General features: G+C 33.6%; 1 protein-coding gene across 4 annotated transcripts in view; it reads right to left on the reverse strand.

Moving 5' to 3' along the window:
• The window catches only part of VPS13A (vacuolar protein sorting 13 homolog A), a 258,051-nt gene that overhangs the window by 42,427 nt on the left and 188,254 nt on the right, over window positions 1-27,370 (reverse strand). For all 4 annotated transcript variants that reach the window (XM_068551844.1, XM_068551843.1, XM_068551845.1 and 1 more), the window contains 9 exons: window positions 25,790-25,893; window positions 21,693-21,975; window positions 19,306-19,701; window positions 18,935-19,039; window positions 18,686-18,832; window positions 14,192-14,320; window positions 13,449-13,582; window positions 8,760-8,889; window positions 1,629-1,861 (listed from right to left, as the gene is read on the reverse strand). In XM_068551844.1, the coding sequence (XP_068407945.1) occupies window positions 1,629-1,861; window positions 8,760-8,889; window positions 13,449-13,582; window positions 14,192-14,320; window positions 18,686-18,832; window positions 18,935-19,039; window positions 19,306-19,701; window positions 21,693-21,975; window positions 25,790-25,893 (1,661 nt within the window). The remainder of the gene's footprint in view (window positions 1-1,628; window positions 1,862-8,759; window positions 8,890-13,448; window positions 13,583-14,191; window positions 14,321-18,685; window positions 18,833-18,934; window positions 19,040-19,305; window positions 19,702-21,692; window positions 21,976-25,789; window positions 25,894-27,370) is intronic.

Consider the following 27,370-nt stretch of genomic DNA (forward strand, 5'->3'; position numbering starts at 1 on the left):
CATATGTTTAAATAGGAGCACATACAATGTATCTATGATAACTAGGAAATGTGTCACTGTAATGTATAGGTAAAAAATATTGGTGCATAGGAAGCTGAGATATTGGCAGTGGGTCTTTGGACGTTCCCTTTTGATTGTGTCAATTTACTCGGTGAAGTAAGATGCAAGGCAGTGAGCTGAGAGAGAATGGGGGTTTAAAAAGGGATAAAGTGTGAAACAGTAATCTAGGAGAGAGTGTGAATGGAACAAATCTAATTTACTAAAAAATTGCTATAAGACTTAAATGCAGAATTTAAAAATCTATCCACATTCTAAAATTACTTCACTTGTTTTGCTTACTTAAGTATGTAAGTTATTTAATTTTATTTATTCTATTTATTTCTTCTGAAATTTATGTTCACTTAATAAACAGAAAAGTAGAAACCATGTATTAATCCCCTTTGCATTCACATCATTTAGCATAGGAGATAGCTCATATCAGGTTTCACAGGCTTAAAATCTGTTATCTATTTGACATTTTTATTTAAGTAATAAACATACTTTTTTGAGAACAATAAAAATTTCTAAGAAAATAGTTTTAATATGCCTTTTTATTTATTTATTCATTTGGCCACGCCGAGTGGCATGCAGGATCTTAGTTCCCCAACCAGGGATCGAACCCGTGCCCCCTGCAGAGGAAGTAGAGAGTCCTAACCACTGGACTGCTAGGGAATTCCCTTCAATATGACTTTTTAAATGGCATGGATACCATTCAAGGAGAAGTCAGGGGCATTTCTAGATGAATTTACATAGAAAAAGTCAAATCTGTATCATATACCTTTAATTTATATATTTATTTGAGAGTTTAACTCAAGTAAAGGATTAAAACTACATTATCCTTGTTATACAGACTGCAATACAGAAAACGCTCTCAAATTTGGCAGTAATATACATAAATTAATTTTAAGTGTTTATAAACAGGAATATTAAGTGCAAAAGGGAAAGAAAAGAGTTTTACTGGTGATGACTTATGTGGGAAATGGTAAATACAGTATTATCTTATTAGATCTTAAAGTGCCAAGGTCAAAGTAGAACGTGATTAGAAAGTGAAATGTACAGTGTGGGGAATATAATCAATAATAATATAATATCTTTGTATGGTGACACATGGTAACTAGACTTATTGTGATCACTGTAATGAACAGAAATACTGAATCACTATGTTATGTACCAGGAACTAACATAGTGTTGCAAATCAAATGTACTTCAAAAACAAACAAACAAACTCATAGAAAAAGATTAGATTTGTGGTGTACCCTGCACTGTGGTAGGCGGTAGTGAACAGTTAAACATTTCCTTATGACATATTAAAGAAAGAAAATATACCTTTGAGAAGTTGAATAAATCTAATTTTTAGAGAGCTGGGAAAATCAACAACATGATGAAATAAATTTGATTTTTGGTATGTCTTTATCTCAAAAGGCAAAAAAAAAGCATCAAAGCACTTTTAAATTAGCATTACCTTAGATTAGTATCAATGAATAGTCAAAACAGAAAATTTAAACTAACTCATTTTAGATTTTACAATCACCACTCTTAATGATTAAGAACTGATCACTTAAATGTATCCAAATTTTAACGCATCTAACCTTGTAATGCCAATATAGGCTACTTCTTGCTTTGTATAATTGTTGACAAGAGAAATTCCAACATCTTGTAATGCCAACACAATTTCTTGCTCTGCTAACTCTGCTTTCTCACTTTCGTATGTCACTTTAAATACCCTTGGATCTTCAGTGAATAAAATAATGCGTTGTAAGCCTTCAAAGAATGAAACTAAATAAATGGTCTTTTCCCCCAGATTTATAGGTGCCATCATATCCTGAAACAAAATCATAAAAAAAAAAAAAAAAAAAAAAATTAGAGTTTGGTCACAACCAACACGAAATCTAGATTCCACATTTGAAAAATGAGAATAGTAATGGCACCTCGTTCCCAGGGTTCAACAAAATAAATTAATAATTGTATAACATTTGGAAGTTTACATAATTAAAATCAGTTGATGACAGGTTCTGCCATAATCATTATGAAGTCAGGAAGACAGGCCAACTGTTCTTTTAATACCATAGTAAAATCTAATTAAATAGTCTTCCTTTTTAGGCTAATCAATAACACAAAATTTTATTTTCTCTGATTTATTATAAGACTAATCAATGTGTTATGCATTAAAAGTTGTTCAGTCAGAAATTCGTATTTCCTTGCAGAGTTGAACTAAATAAATAAGATAAAGAATATCTGACACCTCAGTTGCATGCTCTACAAAGCACAAATATTTACTACAGGGTTAATTCTGCAGGAAGCCTTTATATATAAGCATTGTGCTGATATCAGGGTCTTCAGTTTCAATAATTAACTTCTAATAATTAACTGTCAGCAATGAATTTCTAGTTAAGTGAACACTGATTAACAGGAAATTATAATATATAGTACACATTCATGTTATAATCCACTAAAATTAAAAATGAGTTGTTACCACAGTCATGTTACTTATAACACTTTCTAAAATAAAATACATAGTACTAAAACTACATTAAGATATAAATAAACTAATTTCCAAATAATTCTTAAGTTTTTCTAATATGTTACACTGGATTACAGATTTACCTTTATAAACCTGATCTATCATTTTGACATAAACATTATGCTATAAATATGCAAAAGTACTAATCAACAGGCCAAATATTTGATTATTTTTATTTTTTATATTAAAATGAAGTCTTTTTTCCTGAATAAATCTAATAATCATGAATTTAAAAAATAAAGTTAGGCCAATTATGGGCAGCCCTCTCAAATACATTCAAAGAACACTGGACTCCACAAGAGCAACATTGAAAAGACAATGGAAAAATACCATCAATATGCTAAGAGAAAACAATTCAGAACCCAGAATTCCTTACTCAGCAAAAATATCCTTCAGTGAAGAAAAGTATAGGAAATAAAGATGCCTAAAGACAAATGAAAACTACTAAATATCATCATCAACAGAGACTCACTCAAGGAAATTCTATAGGAGGAATTAAACACTGGCAAAAGGAAAGTGATCCAAGATGAGTGTCTGAAGTAAGAAAGGAATGTTATGCAAATAAAATAGTACTTATGTGGGAGAAAACATTTTACAAAATTCAATATCCAGGCATAATAAAAATTTTTGGCAAACAAAGACTAGATGAGAAGTTCTTTAACCTCTTATCAAACCCCCCAAACACACACACCATACTTTGGCAAAGATCCCACTAAAGGTAAATGTTGAAGTTATATAACTTGAGACCAGAAATAAGGCAAAGACATGTGTTAATATCAGTTTTATTAAACAGTTTATAGAGATGCTAGCCAGTCCAGTAAGGCAAAAAGAAATTAAAGATGAAAGGATTGAAAAGGAGAAAACAAAACTCTCATTATTTCTAAGTGTCATGATTGTCCATATGGAAAAATAAAAAACAAATAATATTAATAAGAGAATTCAGTGAATTTTCTGGATAAAAAACATCAATACACAAAATGCCATTACATTCCCCTATACTAACAAGCTTAATTTTAAAACGATACCATGGGTTTCTGCTCTGGCAATTGACGACTAGGTGGTCTTGGACCAACACTCTTCCTAACAGCAAAAGCTGGACAAAATCTAAAAAGGAAAAATATGTGTTTGAAAACACAGAAAAGGTACCAAGGTAGTGAGAATTAATGGGGCCAAGATCTGAGAGAGAAAGAAAGCCAATAAAAGTGAACTTTGTATTCAGAGTTCACAACTGCCAGTTCTAAAAGTAGAAGCAAACACTGAGAGCTTAAGAAAGACATTAAAATTGGGAGTCTCATGTTTGGAAGGACCAAAACTGGAGTGCAGGGCATACCAAAAAGAATGGTCAACAGCTTAGGCTTTTAGTTGAGTCCCCAAAGGGCAAGACTTTAGGTGCCAGGGTAAACTGGAAATACACAAGTCCTCACAAGGACTGAAGACCAGGTTCAAATAATTTCAATTCCCATTAAGGTACTCTCCCCCTAGACTAGCTACCTTACAAAGGCAAAATCACATGTTCTTAAGAGAAAGGGAACATCATACGGAGCCTCGAATTACCTTTAAAATTTTTCATATACTATGTCCAGCACACAGGCAAAAATAAACATGCATAAAGTATGGATTTGAGTGAAAACCAAGAAAAAAAAGAAAATTTAAAAATATCCATATGAAATCTAGATACTGGAATTGTCAGATAGGCTTTAAAGTAGTTATGATCAAAACAGTCAAGAAATTATGTAACAAGATAGAGAATTTTGGAACAAAAACTTCTACAATAGAAATCTTAGAACTGATCATTTCAATAATTAAAATTAAGAACTCCATGGATGACTTTAAGAGCAGATTAGACACAGTGAGAGAAGTATAGTGAAAAATAGGTCAGAAGAAAATATCCATACTGAAGGTAGGAGAGAAAAAGATGAAACAATATAGAACAACACATAAAAGTCATAAGAGGCACGGTGAAAAGTCTAACATTTACATAATGGTGAATTCCAAAGATAAACAGAAAAAAAGAGGTGCCAACCCTGAAATTTGATATCCAGCAGAAATACTCCACTAAAAACAGGGCAAAATAAAGACATGTCCAGAATGAAACTGATAGAAAACTAATCAGCTGTAGCCTCTGATAAATGGAATACTGGCTGCCATATCAGTAAACAAAGGATGTTACAGTCATCAGCGATTGCAGCCACAGCCTATGGTGAGCTGGTGAGCCCTGAGGAAACTCAGGAAGAATACCTGCCATCTAGCAGCCATCAGACTGCAGCCACTCCCCACGGTGAGCCCTGAGGAAACTCAGGATGTGAAAACACAGGATACTGGCCCAAGATAGCTGAGGTGCATATCAAAGGAATGATTTCAGTGAGCCCAGACTCTTGCATCTTCCTATACACAGAAAAGTGCTAAATTCCTTAACTTGGGATATCTGGTTTTCTTTAATGAACAATAATCTTTTGATGTTCCTGACTACCTGCCCTTTGTTGTAAAACTTCTATATAACCTGGCTTCCCCCATTGCCTCCTCGGAGCTGTTCTCTCAGGGTTACTCAGATGCTGCCTCCTGGGCTTGAAGTCCTAAAAGTTCCCGCCCAATAAAACGTAACTCTCAACTTTTAGGTTGTGAATAATTTTTTAGTCAACAACTCACACTAAAAAAATAGTAAAGAGAAGAAAAATGAACCCAAACAGAAGTATGGAGATGCAGGCAGAAATGAAAAGTGGCAAAAGGAGAAATATGTGGGTTAATTTAAATGGAATACTAATTGTAGAAAGCAGTAATAATACTTCTTATGGGAGTTAACCTATTTAGAAATAAAACACACAACAATATTACATAAGACGGAAGGAGTAAATGGAGTTAAAGAGTTCTAAAGTCCTTACATTACTGGGAAGGTGGTACAAGCACTAATTTACAGCAGGTTTTAATAAGTCAAGAATGAATGTTGCAATATAGTAGGAAGCTAAAGCTTTAGGCTTCTCTTAATGTGATGATCTTTTTGTGTCCCTTGCAGAAAACCTACAAGCTATGCTCATGGGTTGTTATAAGAGATATCTGCTACTGTGGGGTAGGGCTTCTAGGTCAAGGGGGGCTCATAACACACCCAGTGAGCCTTGTTTTCCTTCACATCAAAGCTGTTGTTTGAAGTGACCAAAGAGAATACCTCCTAAACTTGTCTGATGCTCCCTGCTGGTATGCTGTGTTTCCTAGCCTGTATCCACCCAAGCAGGCAGTTGTAAACTGTGGCCTATGATAGTTTTGTAAGTCTGAATGTTTAAGCCTAAAAAGATACTGTGGTGGGCACTGCAATACTACATACTGATAAAAGAATCAATTTAACAAAAAGGCATAATGATTCTAAATTTGTATCTACCTAATCACATAGTTTCAGAATATAAGAGCCCAAATTAACAAAACCAAAAAAGGAACGCCCATGATTTTAAACACCGCTCTTCAAGTAACAGAACAAGCAAACAAAAAATTTAATGAGATAGATTTAAACAATTCAACAAAACTTGAATAAATCAATATATATATGTAACAGGGAACAGCCAATTTTGACTCCATGTTGGATCTCTGTCTTTGACCTTAACCTTTGCTTTTTGTTGCTTTTGTTATTATAATCATGCGTAATCGCCTGCCTCAGGGAACCCTGCCTCTCTGCCTGAACCTTAAACTAAAGTGCCTTTGTTCAGCTCACAGGGAGAGAATCTGACCCCGCCCACCTGTGAATGGCTGCAGAAAAGAAGAAACTAACACATTCCCTCCCCAATGCAGGCCAAGTGAGATGTTTTGCAATATAAATGGCCTTTTTACTTTACTTCCTCACCTCCTCCCCCTCTCTGTTCTATAAAAGAAACTGGCATCCAGATCCCAACAAGACGGTTTTTTGGACCACTAGTCCACCATCTTCTCGGTCTGCTGCCTTTCTGAATAAAGTTGTTATTCCTTGCCTAAACACCTCGTCTCCCAATTTACTGGCCTGTCATGCGGCGAGCAGAGCGAGCTTGGACCTGGTAACACATAGAATACTGTAGCCAACAACTACAGAATATATATTTTTTTCAAATACACATAAAATATTTACAAAAACTGACCACATGCTGGCCTACAAAGTCAATTTCAATAAATTCCAACGAATTGAATCAGCATATGTTCTCTAGTCACAGTGGCATTAAGTTAGAAATAAACAAACATAACTAGAAAATACTTCTGAAAAGTGATAACCTAAGTAACCATGAAGCCAAAATATAAAAATAAATCACAATGAAATTTAGAAAATATTTTTAACTAAAAAGTAAGTAATATACAACACAGGCAAATTTGTGAGATAAAGTTAATACTGTTTTTGGTGGGAAGTTCGTGACTTTAAGTGACTTCAAATAAGAAGTGAAGAAAATCTAAAAAACAATGATCTAGGTTATCTGCTATGAACTCATTTGCCCCCTCCCCCAATTCATATGCTAACGTCTCAACTTCCAATGTGACTGTGTTAGGACATAGGGCCTTTATGGAGGTTATTAAGGTTAAATGACATCCTGGGGGAGGGGGAAGGTATAAATAGGGTTCTGATCCAACAGTATTCGTTTCCTTATAAGAGACACCACAGTGCTCACTCACTCTCTCTTTGCCATGTGAGGACACAGCAAGAAGGCAGTCATCTGCAAGCCAGGAAGAGGCCTCACCAGGTTCACCAGAACCTGACCATGCTGGCACTCTGATCTCAAGCTTCCAGCCTCCAGAACCATTAGAAATAAATTTCCGTTGTTTAAGCCATCCAGTCTAAGGTATTTTGTTATGGCACCCTGAGCAGACTAATACAATATCTATTTCAAGAGTTTAGAAGAAAATTATCAAATTAAAACAGAAGAAAGGTGAAAGAATATAATATAGATAAGAGCAGAAATAGGTGAAAATGAAAACAAATGTATAAAAGAGATCATCAAAAGAGCAAATTGATGGTTTTCTGATGGACAAAACTAAACTGAAACTAATTCAACTAATAAAATCTCAGCAAAACTTATCAGGAAAAAAGGAATGAAGGTACAAATAGTCTATGCTAGGAACGAAAAGGAGAATCATCCCCATAAATATTAAAAGATAAAAAGGTGGATATTATGAAAACATTTATATCAATATATTAGAAAACAGAGATGAAATAAAAGCATTCTTAGAAAAGCTCTTACCAAAATTGACACAAGTAGAAATAGAAAGCTGAATTGCTCTACATATAATAATAAAATAGCATTCATAATTTAAAACCTTCCTACAAAGACTACTGCAGGTTAAGATGGCTTGGCTTCACTGGTGAGCTCTAGCAAACATTCCAAACATTCTAGAAATCATACCAATCTTACATAAGCTCTTCCAGAAAATAGGAAAATCGTAGATATTTCCCAGCATGTATTAGAATGACCTTAACATCAAAATCTGGTTAGGACATTACAAAGCAGGAAAGTTACAGGCCAACTTCTCTCATGAATACAAGCAAAAGTCTTAAAACACTGGCAAGTCAACTCCAAAAATACAAGGTTGGTCTAATATTAAAAAACCAACCAAATAGGACAAAGCCCAAATAATATATAATCATCTCAAAAGATTACAAAAAGTCATAAAAATTAATAAAAATTCAATACTCATTCATTTACTCATTTGATAAGAGAAATAATAACTAGTGGCAAGAAAAAAAGACACTGGAATAGGGAACAAATTAAGATAAATTTTGAAAGACCAACAAAACTTTAATAAAACAATTTCTGCAAGTCATTTAATATGTTACTGGAGAATGTTTATACCTAACTTTATTATTATAAAAAACAATAGTTTGCCATCCAGAGATAAATTCTTTCATTAATAGATCCCTAAATGTCCTTCACAGAAGCTAAATTGACTTGAGATGACTTTCAATGCAAAGAATGTATTTATATCGGTTTATAAATTGAATGCCGAAAGTACCTAAGTTTACCCTTTATAACATAACAGAAGCAAATAAAAAGGCAGACAAAATAAGACTGTTTCCAGTTTTAAACATTTTTGGTTAAGTTAAAGTTTGACTACTGCTTTAAAAATCTTTGGCAGTTTTTAAGAAGTGGAAACACAAAAGAGGCCTCAAAACTAGTAAGGCTGAAAGAGAGTAACTCAAAAAATAAATAAGTAAATAAAAGACTGCTGAGAACACCATAATAATCAATCCAGTACATACATCCTTTTGTGTTACTTCACCGCGGCTTTTTCCACATCTCCACTTCAGCTTTCTAGAGCCCACTGGATCAGCCCACGTATAAAAAACTGCTTTTCCAGGAGGGAGGGAATCTTCTATTTCACAGAGGGAACTGACATAAATAGTAAAAATATGCATTAAAGTAAGTGCAAGTATACGATTATTTAAAGAATCCAAAATAATACTTCATTAATTCTGAGTCCATTAATTGAGATTTGTGATAGTTCTAATTAAGAGTAGACTGCAAATTTTCCTTATACAGTAAAAAAGTTGGTTTTCTGAGAAAATAATGAGAATATTTCAAGGGAAATATTTGTCCTAGTTAGGAAATAAATATCTCCAGGTTTCTGAAACTACTTTGTCAACTTTTGTTTTAATACAAATTAATTATAAAAGAAAATTATTCCACTTACTTTATCTTATCTATACCAAATCTAAGAGAATTTAATTGGTAACCCTTTCCTAAGTATTGGTTTTACTGTGGCAAAGACAATACAGCTCAATTATTTCTAAAAACCATAAGACATGGGATACAAATCTAAGAAACTCAGTCAACTCATAAAACGATTCCCCAAAAGAAAATGGAGAAGTTACAAACCAAAGAAATAATAAAATATAACTTTTCTGAGCTGAAGAAGCTGACTCTGCAGATTAGACTTCATTGGGTATCAGACTAAATTAATGGAAACAGAATATCATCCTAGATAGATCTTTGTAAAATGTTCAAATTTTAAGAAAATAGAGGAAAACCTGCCTATAAACATCTAGGACAATCACAGTTACGCATGAAGAAATAAAAGTAAGACTGTTCTTACACTTTTCTGTAATACTGAATGCCAGAAAACAATGGAGCAATGGCTCCAATTTTGAGGCAAGAAGTTATGACTTAAAATTTTATGTCAAATTGTTAATTTGCAAGAGAAAGACATTTTCAAATAAGCAATAGCGTAACATATTATCCACAAACCCTTACTTGTTCCAACCAAGCCAGAGAGGACTCAAGATAAAAATTTAAGAACTAGGATGTAGAAATATTAAACAACTAAACCAATCAAATAAATTAACTTGTTGTTAATATGCTATGAATCAATGCAAATACCTTCAAGAACATATTTTTGAAAAACTAACCATTTTATATTAATCTGGGTCAAAAATTCCAAATTATATTGATAAGAAACCGGGAATTTGGAAAGAGAAATTGAAGAAAATGTAAACTACTCCAAATTTTTCATGGATGAATTAGCAGATAACTTTTTCACTCTCAAAATTTTAAATGCATCAAAATCGGGACTTCCCTGGTGGTCCAGTGGTTAGGAATCTGCCTTCCACCGCAGGGGACACAGGTTCGATCCCTGATCGGGGAACTAGGATCCCACATGCCGCGGGGCATCTAAGCCCGCACACTGCAACTACTGAGCCCATGCACTCTAGAGCCTGTGCGCCACAACTAGAGAGCCTGTGTGCCGCAACTATTGAGGCTGCACACTCTGGAGCTGGTGTGCCACTACTAGAGAAAAGCCCACGCATCGCGACAAAGAGCCTGCCCACCGCAACTAAGACCTGACACGGTAAAATAAAATAAAATAAAATAAAATAAAAGTAAAATATGCATCAAAATTTCCAAGAACACAAAAAGTAATTATCTACAAGAGAAACAAAATGTATATTTTCCAAATCATCCCTAGAAGAAAATAGTCCATATTACCAAAAAGTATGGCAAAGAATCATAAATTAGTTGTTATAAGGATTACAAATGGGTTCAACATTTTTATTAAAAGACAAACAGGTTCTAACATTATAAAATTGGAAATAAATTCTCAACAATAGAAGAACATTTGATTATAGTGCATCTAAATGATGGAATATCATGCATTCATTGAAAATTGTGTTTTTGAAGCAAATTTACATGCTCACAATAGCTGTTAAAAACAAAAGGTTCAGAAATATAAACAGATAGAGAGCAATAGTAAAAAAGAACTGAATCAAAATGCTGACAGTGTTGGGATTCCAGGGATTATGTTTTTCTTTTCACAGTTTTCCTACAGAATTTTAAAAAATAATGGACAGTTGTTATTTTTATATGTAGGAAACAATTAAAAACCATATTAACAACAGCAAAAAAGCCAAGGGAAGGGAAGGCAGAGGAAACAAAAGCCCTATATTCCTTATTTTTCTATGAAAAAATATCAAATGTAACCATGTTGATCAGATAAATTTGGTTTAAAAATATTTAGAGATGCTTTAATTCATATAAATTTTAATCTATTTAGTTCACTGCAGAATATTCCTCATGAAAAAAATTCATCTCAAATATATCTCAGGAAATTCAAAGAAAATAAAAAGTAACCAGAGTCCTCAGAATGTTAACTATTTATGTGTACAAGTCTTAACCTCACAAGAAAATAACACAATGTGACAAATGCTTTAATCTATGTATTAATTTTATAAATTTCCATTAAGACTGTAATTTTTAAGTTTCAGAATTTCTACACAGGATCACATTCTAGTTTCTCCCTTATCCCTTACTTTTACAACTGTAACAATGCAGTAGATAAAATTTCTAAACACTTTATATCTGAACTGTACTATAAAGAACAGTGCAAAGTCAAGGCCAAAGAAAAGACTGAGAAGTCTCTAGTTCAGCCTCAGCCAGGCTCAACCAGATGTCAGAGAATTAAGCTACGATGCCCTACATCATCCACAGTATGTAAAGAATTAACTTAGCTCCTGTGTATCTTAGAATGTTACCAGTTATGTACTATCCTTGAGGGAATCGAGAAAATAGTCACCCAAATCATTTTCTGGAGGTTTTAATTCTGTGACAGTTTCTTTGGGAAAGGATAGCTGAGGTACATGAATTGAAGGACAAATAAGAAAAAACCATTTCTGTTTGCCTTTGTCAGTTTTAATCAACCAACTTATTATTTTTATAATATGGATAATCATAAAAAACAGGCTCTACTCTCTCTCAACATCTTCCTCAAATGAGAGAACTGATAGGCAAGGAGGAGTTCTAGATATTTGCTAGCTCAAGCTTCGGGTTCTTACTCAATCAATGCCTATTTTAGTCAATGATTCGAAGTGTACAGTTAGCAGTGGAAAAAAAGCATAAATGCACTGATAAATATGGGCCCACTGATAAATGACATGAAAACAAACTAAAAGAAGTAGACAAAATAAATTCAAGACAACCTGGGACACATAAATAGAGGAACAGAACGTTACATAAATTGTAGTGGTACTAAGAGGATAAGGTATCACAGTATATTGAAACAAATGATATAATGAGTAGTCTTGAAATATCAAGACATAAATATGGTCTTTAGAAAAGCTTAAAAATGTAGCACTCCTTTCCTACATGCCTCAGCAAGAAAAAGGTATCCACTGTTTGAAAAAAATCTGAAGAATCAATATTTACATTATGTTCATTAAAAAAATTTTTTTTCAAAAATAGACAAAATTCTTATGCTAAACCCTGACAATTTCCTCACCAGATTCCACAATGATCAAGCTTTTGTCATACTTGCTTCAGTTCTTCTGGTTTTTCTGTTTTTGAAGTATTTAAAAGTAAATTATATCACTAATCATCGGGGAAATCAAAACCACAATAAGACATCACCTCACACCTGTCAGAGTGCTTATCATCAAAAAGACAAGAAATGAAATAAGTGTTGGCAAGGATGTTGAGAAAAAGGGAACCCTTCTGTATTGTTGGTGGGAATGTAAACTGGTGAAGCCACTATGGAAAATAATATGGAGGTTTCTCAAAAAACTAAAAACAGAACATGTGATCCAGCAGCTGGATTATCTGTTCAAAGGAAATGAAAACACTAATTCAAAAAATATATGAATCTTCACTGCAGCATTATTTATAATCACCAAGACATGGAAACAACCTAACTGCCCACTGATGAATGAATGAATATAGAAAATGTGGTATATATAAAATGAAATATTATTCAGCCATAAAGAAATCTTGCCATTTGAGACAACATGGATGGACCTTAATGGCATTATGCTATGTGAAACAAGTCAGAGACTGTATCATCTCACTTATATGTGGAATCTAAAAAAAAACAAAAAAAGAAAAAAGAAAACAACCAAAAAAAAACAAACACACAGATACAGAGAACAGATTGGTAGTTGCTAGAGGCAGGGTTGGGGTGGATGAAATGAGTGAAGGTGGTCAAAAGGCACAAACTTCCAGTTATAAAATGTATAAATCATGGGGATGCGAGGTACAGCATGGTGACTATAGTTAATAATACTCTATTGTATGTGTGAAAGTTGCTAAGAGGGTAAATCTTAAAAGTTCTCATCACAAGAAAAAAAATCTTAACTGTGTTTGGTGATGGATATTAACTAGACTTATAGTGGTGATGATTTTACAATATATACAAATATTGAATCATTATATTGGACACCTGAAACTCATATGTTATATGTCAATTATGTTGGAATTTTTAAAAAAGTAAATTATAGATCTCAAGTCAGTTTTAACCCTATATACTTCAGTATACTTTTTTTTTTTTTTTAATGAGGACATTGTTTTACATGGCCATAATGCCATTATCGGTGTTTATACTCTTAGGAAATTATCATAAAGTCAATGTCTCGTCACCTAGACTCTGCTAAAATCAGGGGATACTGTATTTGTAATAATCTTCTCACCTTTGCTTGTACTGAACAATGTCATTCTTGGTGTGATTTATTAACAGGAACGTAGCTGCTCCATCACGATAATCTGAAAATGTAATAACTGTAGAATGCTCAGCCAAATTAACTTCTGCTATAATACCTCCAAGCTAGAAAAAAGGAAAAGAAAATATTCTCTAATGTGATCATTTTCCAAAGAACACTAACCAATAACATTTAATAATAAAAACTATTCATAACTTAATATATTTTTTGATGATTTGGAAAGTAATTCAGGATTTTATACTGCATTTCTGGAAAACCATGACTCTCAATTATCATATACAGATGGGTCAAATTCAAGATGTGGTATATTGTAGTATTCTAGGCACTTTAACTCAGCGGTCCCCCAACGGCGGGGGGGAGGAGGGAGTCTTCAGACAGTGATGTGAGCGATGGTTCGGTCAGTAATGCGAGCCATGGGGAGCGGCACATGAAGCTTTGCTTGCTTGCCTGACACCTCCTGCAGTGCGGCCCGGTTCCTAACAGGCTGAGGACCAGTACCAGTCCACGGCCCCCAGGTTGGGGACCCCTGCTCTAACTTTCCATATAACAGTTAAATTGTTTTATGTCTCTTGCTTCCTTTTAGAACTTTTTCCCTTTGCAAAGAGAAATGTTTGTTCATTTTTGGTGAAACAAAGAAAAAAAATCATTTAATAAAAAAAAATTAGTAAGTATATATTAGCTTCTCTAATCACACACACAAAAGAATCACTTACCTCATTATCCAGACGCAATAAAATACAACTTTCTTGCTTGTTAAAATGTATCTTTTTGGGAGAGCCTTCACTTCTTTCAACTTGAATAAGAAGTTTATTAGAAGCATCCTCAGGCCAAAAGGGGATACACTAAAACATATATTACATATATTTATTTAAGTAAAACTGATTTCACCATAAAGACCTTTATCATTTTAATAAACCCATCAGAGTAGACTTAAAATATTCTTAAACCTCTTTCAACACTGCTCTGGTTACTGGACTGCTTAGCTATAAACTGTTGACTTCAAGATGGGGTGCCACTTGGGGGCACTTTGAACACAAACAGTAATGGGTAGTAAGTTGAAGAGCTATTGATAGAGTGCTGTGAAGAGATGTTAGTGTGGTCCAGATCTAGAGACGGGTTGAAAAAAAGTAAGTAAACTGAGCCAAGTGATCAGTTTAAAACAGGGGAATGTTCAGTTACTAAAAATTATAATTGGGTTGTGGGCATCACTTAGTAATTAAGCAGTAGTCAAAGTACACACAAATGTCAAGTCAGGACATATATTAAATCCAGAGTCCTGGAAGTCAAATAAGGATTAAAAAAGCAAAAACAAAAGCAAAAACCAAGAGAAGTATCTAAAGTCTAAAGTTCAGAGTAGAAAACAGGCTCAAAATCTTAAGAAACAACCTGGACATCAGTGATCTGGAAACCACACTAACGGAATAGGAGACAGTCAATGCACTCAGAAAGAAGACCAGACAACAGGAGCTGGAAACAAAGAAAAGAGCTAAAAGAACAGGAATGGAGAGCCAGCCTTGCCTGTAAACTATTATGTAACTCAGGTCTTAGTGTGATCCGACTCTGACCAGGCTGGTAACTTCACATAATTCAATGAGACTGCTGTGTGCTCATCACGATCATCACCATATGACCTGAGGGCACTGTAGAAGAAGCTAGATGTTAGGGTCAAGTGCCTTAGGTTGATAAAGTCAGTTTTATTCAACCATAAAAAGTAATTAATGGAACTAGACATGGGACATGGTTAAGGCTATAACAGGCTGAGAAAATTCCCACTTGGGGCTTCTTGCAACCCAGTGGAAACTTATCTGGGAGTCAAAACAGTAGCAATACTAATCCAAGCATATTTCCCAGGAGGAACTGAGAAGACTAAAAATGATGTTCTCTCTGAAAACCCCAAGGCTTGCTTATTTGTAAGCCTTCCTTACAAATCAACACAGCTAATAATCATAAATATGCATTTTAAGTTAAGGTTGACTACTGTAAGCCAAAATTAAAATGTGAAGATTTTAAATTAGCAAAAGAAATTTATCTTAAGAAAAGCTGAGGGACTTCCCTGGTGGTCCAGTGGGTAAGGCTCTGGGCTCCCAATGCAGGGGGCCCGGGTTCGATCCCTAGTCGGGGAACTAGATCCCACAAGCATGCCTCAACTAAGAAGTCTGCATGCCACAACTATAAGCCCACATGCTGCAACGAAGATCCCGCATGCCACAACTAAGATCTGGCGCAGCCAAAATAAATAAATAAATGTTAAAAAAAAAAAAAAAACCAGAAGAGAGAAAAGCTGAAGTTGACAACAAAAAGTAAAATAAAAAATAAGTTGTTATGCATTTGTAATTGTAATTACTGTGAATATAAACTAACTGTTGGAAGACAAGCTACAGATTAGGTTTTTAAAAAGAGAAGATCCAATAATCTTATCTGCAATTGACATATAAATCAAGACACAGAACTACTGTAAATAAAAGTATGGAAAAAGATATACCTAGAAAATATATAGAGTAAAACAAAGCTGCAGTTATAATCTTGGCACCTAGATATATAGAGAGCTGTACATCCAACAAACCAAGAATCCATAGACTTAATGAGCACATATGAAACATCTGCCAAAAAAAAACTATATTCATTCAACAAATATTTATTGAGAGCCTACTGTGTTTAATCACTGTTCAGAGCCCTCCAATAGCTCTCTCCATTTCACTCAGAGCAAAAATTAAAATCCTTGTAATTCACAAAGTTCTGTGTCACAAAGTTCTGCATGATTACTCTTTATCACTGTTATGCCTTGTTCTCTTCTAAATACTTTTCCCTCTCCAATAATATTGGCCTCTTTTGCTATCCCTCAACCATGCCAAATATTCTCCCATTTTAGGGCACCTACCCTGGCTGATCCTTTGTCTTTAATGCTCTTCCCCCAGATATCCACACTGCTGAGGGGTCCAGCTCCTGGCTAAAAACCTATGTGTAATTTTTCAGGTCAGACCACTGGTAATTACAAAGGCTTTACCTTTACCTGGCAGGTCTCACAGGGCAAAGCTGACCTCCCCATACCAGACTAGGTGCACAGCCAGTGCACTGCATTCTCAAGAACTCAGCCCCCACTTCTAGCCATGCCCTTACAAATATCTGCATTCCTACTACAGGCATCTTTGTTCAGAGGCCTCTTTATCAGGGCCTTTGGCAGAGGCCTTCCTCAGGAACCTCTGCAGGACCTCTTTAGCGAGGAGAGAGGCGGAACTTGAAGATGCTTTTTCTCTACTCTGACTCGGTGCTCAGTACTTTCCCATTCCTAGCCCTTCCCCTTTGTTTTCTGCCACCCCCAGATCCATAAAACAGTAAGAGCTATTTGTTCAGGGCTCCCCTGACAATGACACTACCCTCCCTGATCCACCTCACCCCTAACTAATGTTGTTCCGTAGGAAAAATGGTACAAGGGGAGGTGGTGCTTTCTTCAGTTTAGCCTCTTACTTATACTATTGCAGTAAGTGATTAAATTCCTGAGTGTTACTTTCATTTTGGCTTGTTGTCTTTATCAGCTATTCCTGTACCTGGCAGCTCAGCTCCAACTCAGCTGAACTCTTGACAAGTGTACCTCTCACATTTTCTCCAAGTTTGTTCAAATGTGACCTCAGTAAGTCCTATCCTTGACCACCTTATGTAAAATTATAGCCCACTTCTTGCTCATTAGAACTCTTAACACCTCTTAGCCTGTCTTATTTCCTTTTTCCCTATTAGACCTGTCACCTTTAAACATACTATGTATTTTACTAGTTGACTATGGTATTATCCATTTAATGATTTCCCCACACTCCCACTGAAATGTAAACTACACAAGGACAGGTACTTGTGGTTTTGTTAAAAGATGTATCACAAGGCACATAAGGAGTACACAATAAATATTGTTGAAAGAATGAATGAACAGGCAAACATGAAAAAAGGTACAACTTCTAGAAATGAGAAATATAATTATTCAAATAAAAAGCTCAGTTGAAGGCTCAAATAGCATATATATATATACTGTATAATATATATAGTAAAAGTGAAAATCTATGAAAAATATGTATGTAGAATTTATCCAGAATGAAGCAAAGAGTTATACAGATAGAAAATATAAAAAAGATAATAAGATATATGGAAGAAAGAATATGAAGGTCTAGAACAAATCTGATTAAAGACCCAGAGAGAGGAAATGGACGAACAGAAGAGAGGTAGTATTTAAAGAGACAATAGCTGCCAATTTTACAGAAGGTATGAAATATATTAATCCACAGGTCTAGGAATAAAGTATCTCAAGCAGGATATATCAAAGGAACCCACATGCAGACAAACAGCAGTATGACTGCAGAACATCAAAGACAGAGAGAAGACTGTGAAGGCAGCTAGAGAAAAAGGAAAGATAACCTCCAGAGAAATGACAGAATCACAGCAGAATTTTCAACAAAAACGGAAGCCAGAATATAATAAATGCTACAACATGTTGAAAAAAAATAGAATTGATTATCAAGAAAAAGTATCATAAAAGAAAGGTGATGATTAAAACTTTTATGGATAAACACAAACTGATGGTATTTACCTCCAAATCAGCTCTAAAGGAAATGCCAAAGGATGTACGTCAAGAATAATGATTCCAGAAAGATGGTTTCAAAGCAAAAAGGCATAATGAATAAAAATAGCAAACACTTCTCTAATAATCCTAACATACTTAAAATAAAATTTCTTCAGAAGTATTCTATTAACCTCAGGCAGTCTTTCAGAAAGCTCTTACCCAGAGACCTAATAGCTACAGATAGAGTAGAATCAAAATTTCATTCCTAAGACACTACTGTCTTCCTAAAATAATTAGCTTAACCTACCCTATAAAGGCATCTCTAACAGCTTCCTAAAGAGAATAAATAATTTCTTTCTCTTTGCTGCATTTATACTTTACCCAGTCTTCTACTGCCGTATTTAACGACATTTGGTTAGTAATTATTAAATGTCTACCTCTCTTATCAAGCAACGCATTCCTAGATGACAATGTTCGGATTTTAATAATTAAATCATTTACTTGGTTTATTCTGATACAAATAAATACTCAAATGTTCATGGAACTGAAACAAAATTGGGAGGTGGGGGTGGAGAGTTAAAAGATTACATAGTGATTTCATGTATCAAACTTCAAGGAAAAATGAAAATCTAAAGAGGTACCTTTTTGAAATTCATCTACCCACCTGCTCCAAATCAAGAGAGAGCCATTTATCACTTCCCTCTTCAGCCACTGATATACGATATTTACTTTTGTTTTTAAGCAAAAAAAAGGGTGTAAATGTGACAATTCTGGTAATGTTAAAACTGCTAAGATCTATAGTGACACCAACCTACAGGGAAAAAAAAATAGCAACATTTCAAAAACTATTCCATTATCATAACATCCTTATAAAAATTAAGTACTCAGTAGAGCTTAAAAAAAATGAACTCACTTGATATTCCATTTTCAGGCCCTTACATTTAACAGCTCCATGACTACCAACAGTATCAATTGAAAACTGATCTGACAATTCACTATCAGTTACCATAAGCTGAACCTAGAAAAAAATATTTCAAATATATTAGTATTTAGGTACCTTTAAAAATTCCTACCTAAGTTGATATATTTTTTGCTTTTTAGCCTAACCTAATATTATACTGTTAATGCACTAAACCCTTCCCAAGACTAAATTCTAATCTTTTTAACCTCAAATATTTCACAAATGTTATCTCTACCTATTTCATAATATTTTATTCTTCTAAACACACAAAAAGGAGTGATAAGTAGATAAAGAAGAATGAAAGTCAAAAAAACTTCACATACCTTATTGTTATTAAAAAAATGCTTTGGCTGAAAAGAAAAGAGAACTGGCTTTTTATAATTAGGTGGATGCTTTCGATGAATTCCATCTGCTTTATACTGTAACATTCGACCAGTTTTATTGACCATCCAGTAAGGACTATGAAATGCCATAACTGTCTGGCCAGTATTATAAGTCACATGGATAGCAATATCTAAATCAGTCTTTTCTATTTCTGTAACACAAGTAAAACTGATGAAACTAATATCTTGTTGATTAGGTTTCATATGATATTCACTTTTCCAATCATGATTAAGATAGTCAAGTAATTTTAAATGCAGCCTGGCTTTATCCAACTGTACAGTACAAATCTGGGCTGAACGGCCTTCATGTAGAGTAAAAACTCTATGTTCAATGCCCTATAATAAAAAAAAATACAGTAAATTTTTAATGTTTCAGAATAATACACCAAAATATTCTATTTAATGATTCCAAATGCTATACAAATGATTCTGAAATATCTGTCAGAAAAAGAAGACTTATGTTCAAGTTCTAACTCTGTCAACTGTGTAAATTTCTATAAATTGAGATTTGAGTTACTGTATTTGTAAAATGGTCTAAATGATCTACTTCAAAGGACTATTGTGAAAATAAGATTAAATAATATAGTGTGGAATTCTGCTGGCACTAATGAAGATTATAAAACACTATAATTAGTAAAACAAAAATCTTATCCACCAGTGATTTTAGTTGTGAAAACTACAAAATAATGAAAAATGTACGTAATCCAAAATAAGCAATCCCTACTAACTCCCATTTTTGATTTTAAACAAACTCTCATAACCCATTTCCAATCACAGTTTATACTGCATCTTACGTAGCTCTCAAAACTGTTCATTTCTCTCCACCCACACTTGCATTACCTTAGTTCATGTCACTGTGACCTCTCCCTTTAAGAGTCTCCTAACTGCTCTTATCTCCTCTAAGCCCTTCTCCACACCGCAGCTAAACTGTCTTTCTAAAAAGTGATTATATCCTTTGGAAACTAGCAAACAGAATGTGATCCCTAAAAGCATCAAGTTAAAAGTTCTATTAAAATGCAACATAGATAGACAGTCCATCTGGGTATTTCACCTGTTTATCCAGCAACTCTAATCTGGTTCCCTCCTGCTATAACATAGGAATCTCTTCACCTTAAGATTTTAAATTACTTAAAGCAAAAACAATGTAAGCTATCAACACTTGACATGTTCCACAAAATAGAAGAGTAGTACTGGTGGTGCTAGAGAGGTAAATAAATGGGAACCATGTGCCTGTCAGGCACTGTGCTAAGTCCTTTATAAACATTATTTAATTTGATTTTCCCCATATCCCAATCATGAAAGTTTTATTACTATCTCCCTTTTATAGGCTAGGACAAATGATTTAGAAAGATAATGTAGCTTACCTAAAGACATAGCACTAGTTAGTGATAGAGGTAGGATTCAATCTCAAATCTATCTGACAGCAAAGTGTAAATTCTTAACCACTATGTTATCTGTCAACCATATGGAAAACAGATATTCTTAAACCATAGATGTGTTCACTCCCCCACTCCGAAAAAAAATTCAACAGAAAAGTGTAAACATATAGTAAATCGCAATAATTAATACTTAACAGACTGCAATAAAACGAATAATATACTACAATGAAGAACTACTTTCTTATATTTGACAAGCAATGGCAAATGGAATATTTACTTAAAATCCTAAGATGGAGAGATTCCTGTTATAGCAACAGGAAGGAATCAGATGTAATATCTTAAAAAAAAGAGTATTTAAAAGAAAAAGCATCTTTACAGGGTATAAAATCCTTTTAGAAAATTAGCACAAGAATAATATAACGTAGCAAGTTTTAAGTCTAGTACTATTATTTTAATACTAATTCTCATACATGTTTGAAAAGTTAGTATCCATCTTTTAAACATACATGAAATATACATGCATGGAAAAGACTGAAAAAAATATATATAATATAAATATATATTTTAGAACTGAAATAACTTCATCAGAAGTGCTACCTTCAGAATATGTGATTATAGACAATATTAATAATCTTTATTTTCTAAAATTTTCTACAGGAATATCTATTACTTTCATAAATGATTTTTAAAATGGCATATCATATTTGTGCATATGAATTATATTCAACTTAGTAACCAGATTTCTAAGGTAAATCAGTGGAAAAAAATTTTTTTTAATCTTCTTTCATATAACATGATTTCTTTTCCATTTGAAGAATATCTGTACTGTCTATTCACCAGTACTATAATTTTTATTAGAATTTTAAAACATTGTTTTATTGTTCATAACTTTAAATAACTAAAACTACAAAATCAAAGACAGGAGGGCATTAAAAAATTCCAGAATACCTCTATATAATAAGCAATTTTGTAAGGAAGAAGATTTCGGAGTAGAATAGGTGGCCACAAATGCATTATATATGGTAAGTCCCAACCATCTTCTGAATACACTTGCACAGATGTCAAATTATCTTTTTCTGGGACAATATTAATGATAAATGGCTTCTTGGAAGGGTTTATAGATCTACATTTCTTCTTGAGAAAAGTGCCATCATTTTTTATAATTTCTTCAAAATCAATTCCTTCACACATTTGATAATCCTCATCTTCTGGCTTCAGGGAAAGGAGTGATCTACATAAAAGATTAAACAATACACTTTAAAATGCTTTAAAAGAAAATATATGTTTAATTGTTTGATTACAGCTTCAGAACAATGAAATTATCTCCCTCCATACTATTGTAATAAATTTTTATATTTTCACATTCTTCTTAGAGATAGGTAAGATAGACATACAGATACCAATTTCCATCTTAACTTTCTGGAAACCAATCAAGTTATTTGGCTTCCAAGAGAAGAATATTTTTCTTACAAACTTGCTGTCTTAAAAGTATGTTTACAAGATAATAACTGGTTTCTCTCAGAAAATACATAATCATACAGGTCATATATGCAAAAAACACACATACAGCTGTGACGTATACACTTAACTTAAAGAAGTTGGCTTTCCTGGATATGTGGTCCCAAGTACATACCATGATTGAGTTTGTGAAGCAAAAATATATTTCTACTGAAAAATTAATCACCAGCTTTTCAAGGTTAATCAAATGAAAGCTTTCAATAGATACTTAGCTTTACAGAAATGTTGGGCATAGTTGCAGAAGTGGTTGCAAGAAGACAGTACTAAAATTATTAGGTGTCACATATGATTAATCCTTATATTTAAAAATCACATTCTTTGTTTACATTGCAAATTGTACTTTGGGTTTAATAATTTTTTTAAACCTAAGGTGTGTCCAAGTATAAACACTTAAGTATTTTTATATTTGTAAAACTAATTACCTATGATTGTGACACTATCCTTTACTGTGTGACAACTGTCAATACTATCTCTAGCTGTGATTGTTTTCTTAAGCTCTAGTCCCCAAAATTTTAAATATCTACTACATATTTCTGTAATGATGTCGGATGGTACCTTAAATTGCTAGATTGAACTCTGAACCCTCCACACCCACTTCTCTGTGTGTCCTTTTTTCAGGAACTTCCAGCTATTGGCACTCTGGACTATAAAATAATATTAACTCTTCCTTATTCCCCCCTTACACACATAGATATAGTTACCTGTCAAATCAGTTATCAGATTTAGCCTATTTTACTTCTACATTCTCTCTGTAATTTTCATTTTTTTTCCATCAAGACATTTATTGGACTATTATTTACCAATGAGAAGGTAAAACTGAAAATGCACAAATGAGTAAGTCATTCTTTACTCTTAAGGAGATACCAATCACATGGGAAATGTAATGTTAAAAGATAACTACTGCACTGTGATAGGTACCCCCCCCAAAAAAAAAAAAAAACCACCAGATGTACACTGCAGACTAAGGGCATGAAGAGTGTGGTTAACTCTTTCTAGACTGGCTGCAGAGTGTTTTCCAGAGGTCACAATTTTCCCCAAAAGCTTTCTTTCTGAAGGGTAGGGCTGAACTAGAGAAATATGCAAGGTTAAAGGAAAGTTTAAGAAATGAATGAAGAGAAAACATGAGAGACAGATGATCAATGGCAAGAGGTTTTGAGTGAGAAGAGCTGATGCAGTAAATGGTCTTAAAACAGAAGAACACCAAATGTTCTGAGAGAGGAAGAAAGAAATAGATGATATTAAAGATGAAGATAAAATTTATATAAATGGGGGCAAGACAATGAGCGAGCAACTATCCCAATGTGGACTTAGCCTTTCAAATTTCATATTCCAACATGCACACTACATTCCAGTCAAACCCCTAGTCTTTTATAGACCTGTACAAATCCTGTGCATTCATGCCTCCTTATCTTTGTTATGCAATTCCTTCCATTTAAGATTGCCCTTCCCCACTCATTTCCACATTATTATATTTTAATTATAATTCATGTACGTCTCTCAGGAGTTAATCATTAATCCCTTCTTTCCTTTTCATAGTTTTCTACAACTATAACTTTTTCTGTGATTCTCAACAACCCATTGTTTTCTACTTTCTGTACTTATATATCAATCTCTCAAGGGGAATAGCCATGCCAATTCCTCTTGGTATCCTACAGTAGTGCCTTCCACACAACAAAACACTTGGTAAATACTTGTTAAATGAATTAAAGTTAAGAATAAGTATACTTAAATTCTACAGAATGATACTCATTTGTTAATTTAAGACCTCACATCTTAAATATAAAAGTATCTATATCTAAGCGTTTGATTAGAAGAATATCTAATGTGAAATCCAAGCTAGTCAGTCATTAATAACTCTAATTAAGATAGATTAACTTCCATGTAACAAATATTTAGCCTTGAACAAAAAAGTGTAAAGATACTCTAATGACCTAACTTTTCTCTTCTATGGACAGAATCACAAAATATATAGTAATATTTATTAAAAATAAAGCAGAATGCCATTAACTTTTATTATCCAAGGACAAAATGGATTTCCTCACAGAAACTTTTTTTTTTTTCTCACAGAAACTTTTAAACATATCTTACATGCTACTTTTTAATCTAGTCTTATAACTCACAACAAATCCTCTCTAGAACAAGGTCAGATACTATAAACAACTATTTTGTGGTTGTTCTCTAGACAATATAACTCTTTCCCTCAGCAAGTCTGAACTAAGCGATAAAACTCATTAGGGTTAGAAGGTCTAGGCAATAAAACACTCATTAAAGTGAGCAGGTCTACTCTCTGAAAATATGTGCCTAAAACTGCTAGGCTGTCTTCTAAGCATTAGGGACCCAATCTTGAACTCCTACGTATGGGGCAGAATAAATAGAGGTAAGGGATATTTTAGGACTGCTTGTAATTTTGCCTCCATCCTTCTGTAGCATAGGTCTAAAGGTCCATGTCTAGAGTGTGTTTTGAAATGGTACTTAACAAACTATGATGCTTATTCTGAGGAAGTTTTTATTCTCCAAGAGAGTTTAATCTCCCTAAAAGAGATTATCTTCAATTCCAGATTAAATATCCTGAATAATAATAATACTTGTTTGTAATATTAAGCCTATGATTAAGAGACTAGCCCATCATTAGTACTGTTACAATTTTAATAGTCCTTTCTTAATACATAAAAGATTTTATATCAAATTTTTTTAAAGATTTTATATCAAATTTAATCTAATTACTTTAAATATTTAAGACTGATGTACTATACAGCTGACCCTTGAACAACATGGGTTTGAACTATACGGGTCCATTCATAAGCAGACATTTTTCAGCAAACAAAGTACTTGATGACCAGCAGTTGGTTGAATCCATGGATGTGGAAATAGAGGTATGGAGGACTGACTATGGGACTTGAGCACCCAAGGATTCTGGTATCTGCAGTGGGTCCTGGAAACAATCGTCTATGGATACTGAGGGACAACTGAATGTGTATTTTTGACTGCGTGGGCGTCAGCACCTCTAACCCACATGTTGTTGAAGGATCAACTGTCTATCTCTATTTACATTACAATTCTATCAATGAACAATTAATAGATAAATATGTAGATTAAAAGATAAAATATTTTACATTTTCTAAAGAAATTTCTAAAATATTCTATCATAAAACCCTAGAAAAGTAAAAATCACTTCATAATAGTGTAAATAAATCTAGAAGCCACCAATCATGCTCTGTTAGAAATTTTTTAAAAATCATAAATATATATGACTATAGCCATGATAGTTATATTGCAAGCATGTAATTTATATTTACTAGTGAAGGCATAGATAATTTATAGGATATACATTATATACATTAAGTTAAATAATATTTCTTTAAAAAAATCTTCTAAGAGTGCCAAAACTTAAATAAGTTAGATGAGATATTAACAAGGTAAATTTGATCATGGTTTGATAACTTAAAGATAGATATCACTACTAAATCAGAAACTAAAAAGTCTATAAGAGACCTTAGGGCAAACAAAAGGATAAAGAAAAAAATCACCGGTAAGATGCTAATGGTATGTTAAATTCACTTCCAGGTGAAGCCGTTCCCAATAAGGTGTCCCCTCCATAAACATAAAGTGGTACTGAAAAATGATTTCTAATCTGGGAAAGAAAAGTAACATTTAGTACCATTAATCTAAGAATCTAAAGACATTTAAAAAATATTCCATCTAAATATCCCAGCAAAGGAATTATCAGGCAATATTTACCTTGCTCATATAAATTAGAAAATAAAATCCAAACATGCAACTATCTTTGCTAAAAATTACAAGGAAAGTTTTCAGTTTTAGAGAAAAGGAATCTCGAAAACAAAACTTTAAAAATCTTAGAAGAAAATAACATCTTCTTGACTTTGATATAAGGAATAACTTTTCCTTTAGACAAAAATAGTAGAAAATTAATAGGAAAAATATTACATCAAAGTTTTAGATGTCTATATGATAAAAGTGAAAAACAAGCCATTGGCTGGCAAATGTCTACCTTTTTACATCACTGTTGTATGCTACTCATTGAATCAAAGAGTGTGCAGAGAATAGCTCACCCAGTGAGTAGCATACAACAGTGATGTAAAAGATTAACATTATTTTGATTAACACACATTATCAGATAAACCTCCATTTACATTTATCTTTGGGATAGACAAAAACAAACTGGTTAGTAACACCATTTTCTTGTATTATTTCTATATCTTACTAAAATCTTTATATTTAAAAAATCATACCAAAATATAAAACATGCTGAGTGCAAACTAAGAATTGATAAATATATAAACTTAACTACACTATATTTTATTTCTAGATAAACTGTTTGCTCTACCGATTTAAAAGAAGAGACATATATTTTCATTTCTATAAAAGTACCTATAAGAAATTTAACATTAATGTTTTACTATTTAATAAAATTCAAAAGTAATCTACAATAATGAAGCAGCCCAATTGTCATCTTTTAATACAGTTCATCGTAAATCAAAAATGAAAGAGAAGGAACCTCTGTTTTCAGCCCTGATGGAAAAATATAGACCAGATATAACTTCCCAATATAAACAACCAAAACACCAGGCGAAAAAAATACACATGAAGTAATGGACAAAAAGGTGGCACAGGAAGGAAGGGAAGGAAGGGAAGGAAGGAAAGGAAGGAAAGGAAAGGAAAGGAAAGGAGGGAGGGAGGGAGGGAAAGAGAGAAGGAAAGAAAGGGGGAGGGGAAGGGAAGGGGGAGGGGAAGGGAAGAGAAGGGAAGGGAAGGCAGGGAGGGCTAGAGAGAGAGAAAGAGGGAGAGAAAGAAAGAAAGGGGAGGGAGAGAGAGGGGGAGAGAGGGGGGGAAAGAGGGGGGAAAGAGGGTGGAGAGAAGGGGGAGGAGGAGAGAGAGAAAGAGAGAGGAAGGAAGGAAGGAAGGAAGGGAGGAAGGAAGGGAGGGAGGAAGGAAGGGAGGGAGGGAGGGAGGGAGGAAGAAAGAAAACTCCACCAAGATAAGCCCTAAGATTGTCACCCCATCTTACTGCCTGGAGAGTTTCTGGATTACTGTGTGGAGAAGGAGAAGTCAAACAGAGCCCAGTCTGAGTTGAAGAGATAGATATAGGA

Source organism: Eschrichtius robustus, chromosome 10 (assembly GCF_028021215.1).
Source record: "Eschrichtius robustus isolate mEscRob2 chromosome 10, mEscRob2.pri, whole genome shotgun sequence".
In the NCBI taxonomy this organism is placed as follows: Eukaryota; Metazoa; Chordata; class Mammalia; order Artiodactyla; family Eschrichtiidae; genus Eschrichtius; species Eschrichtius robustus.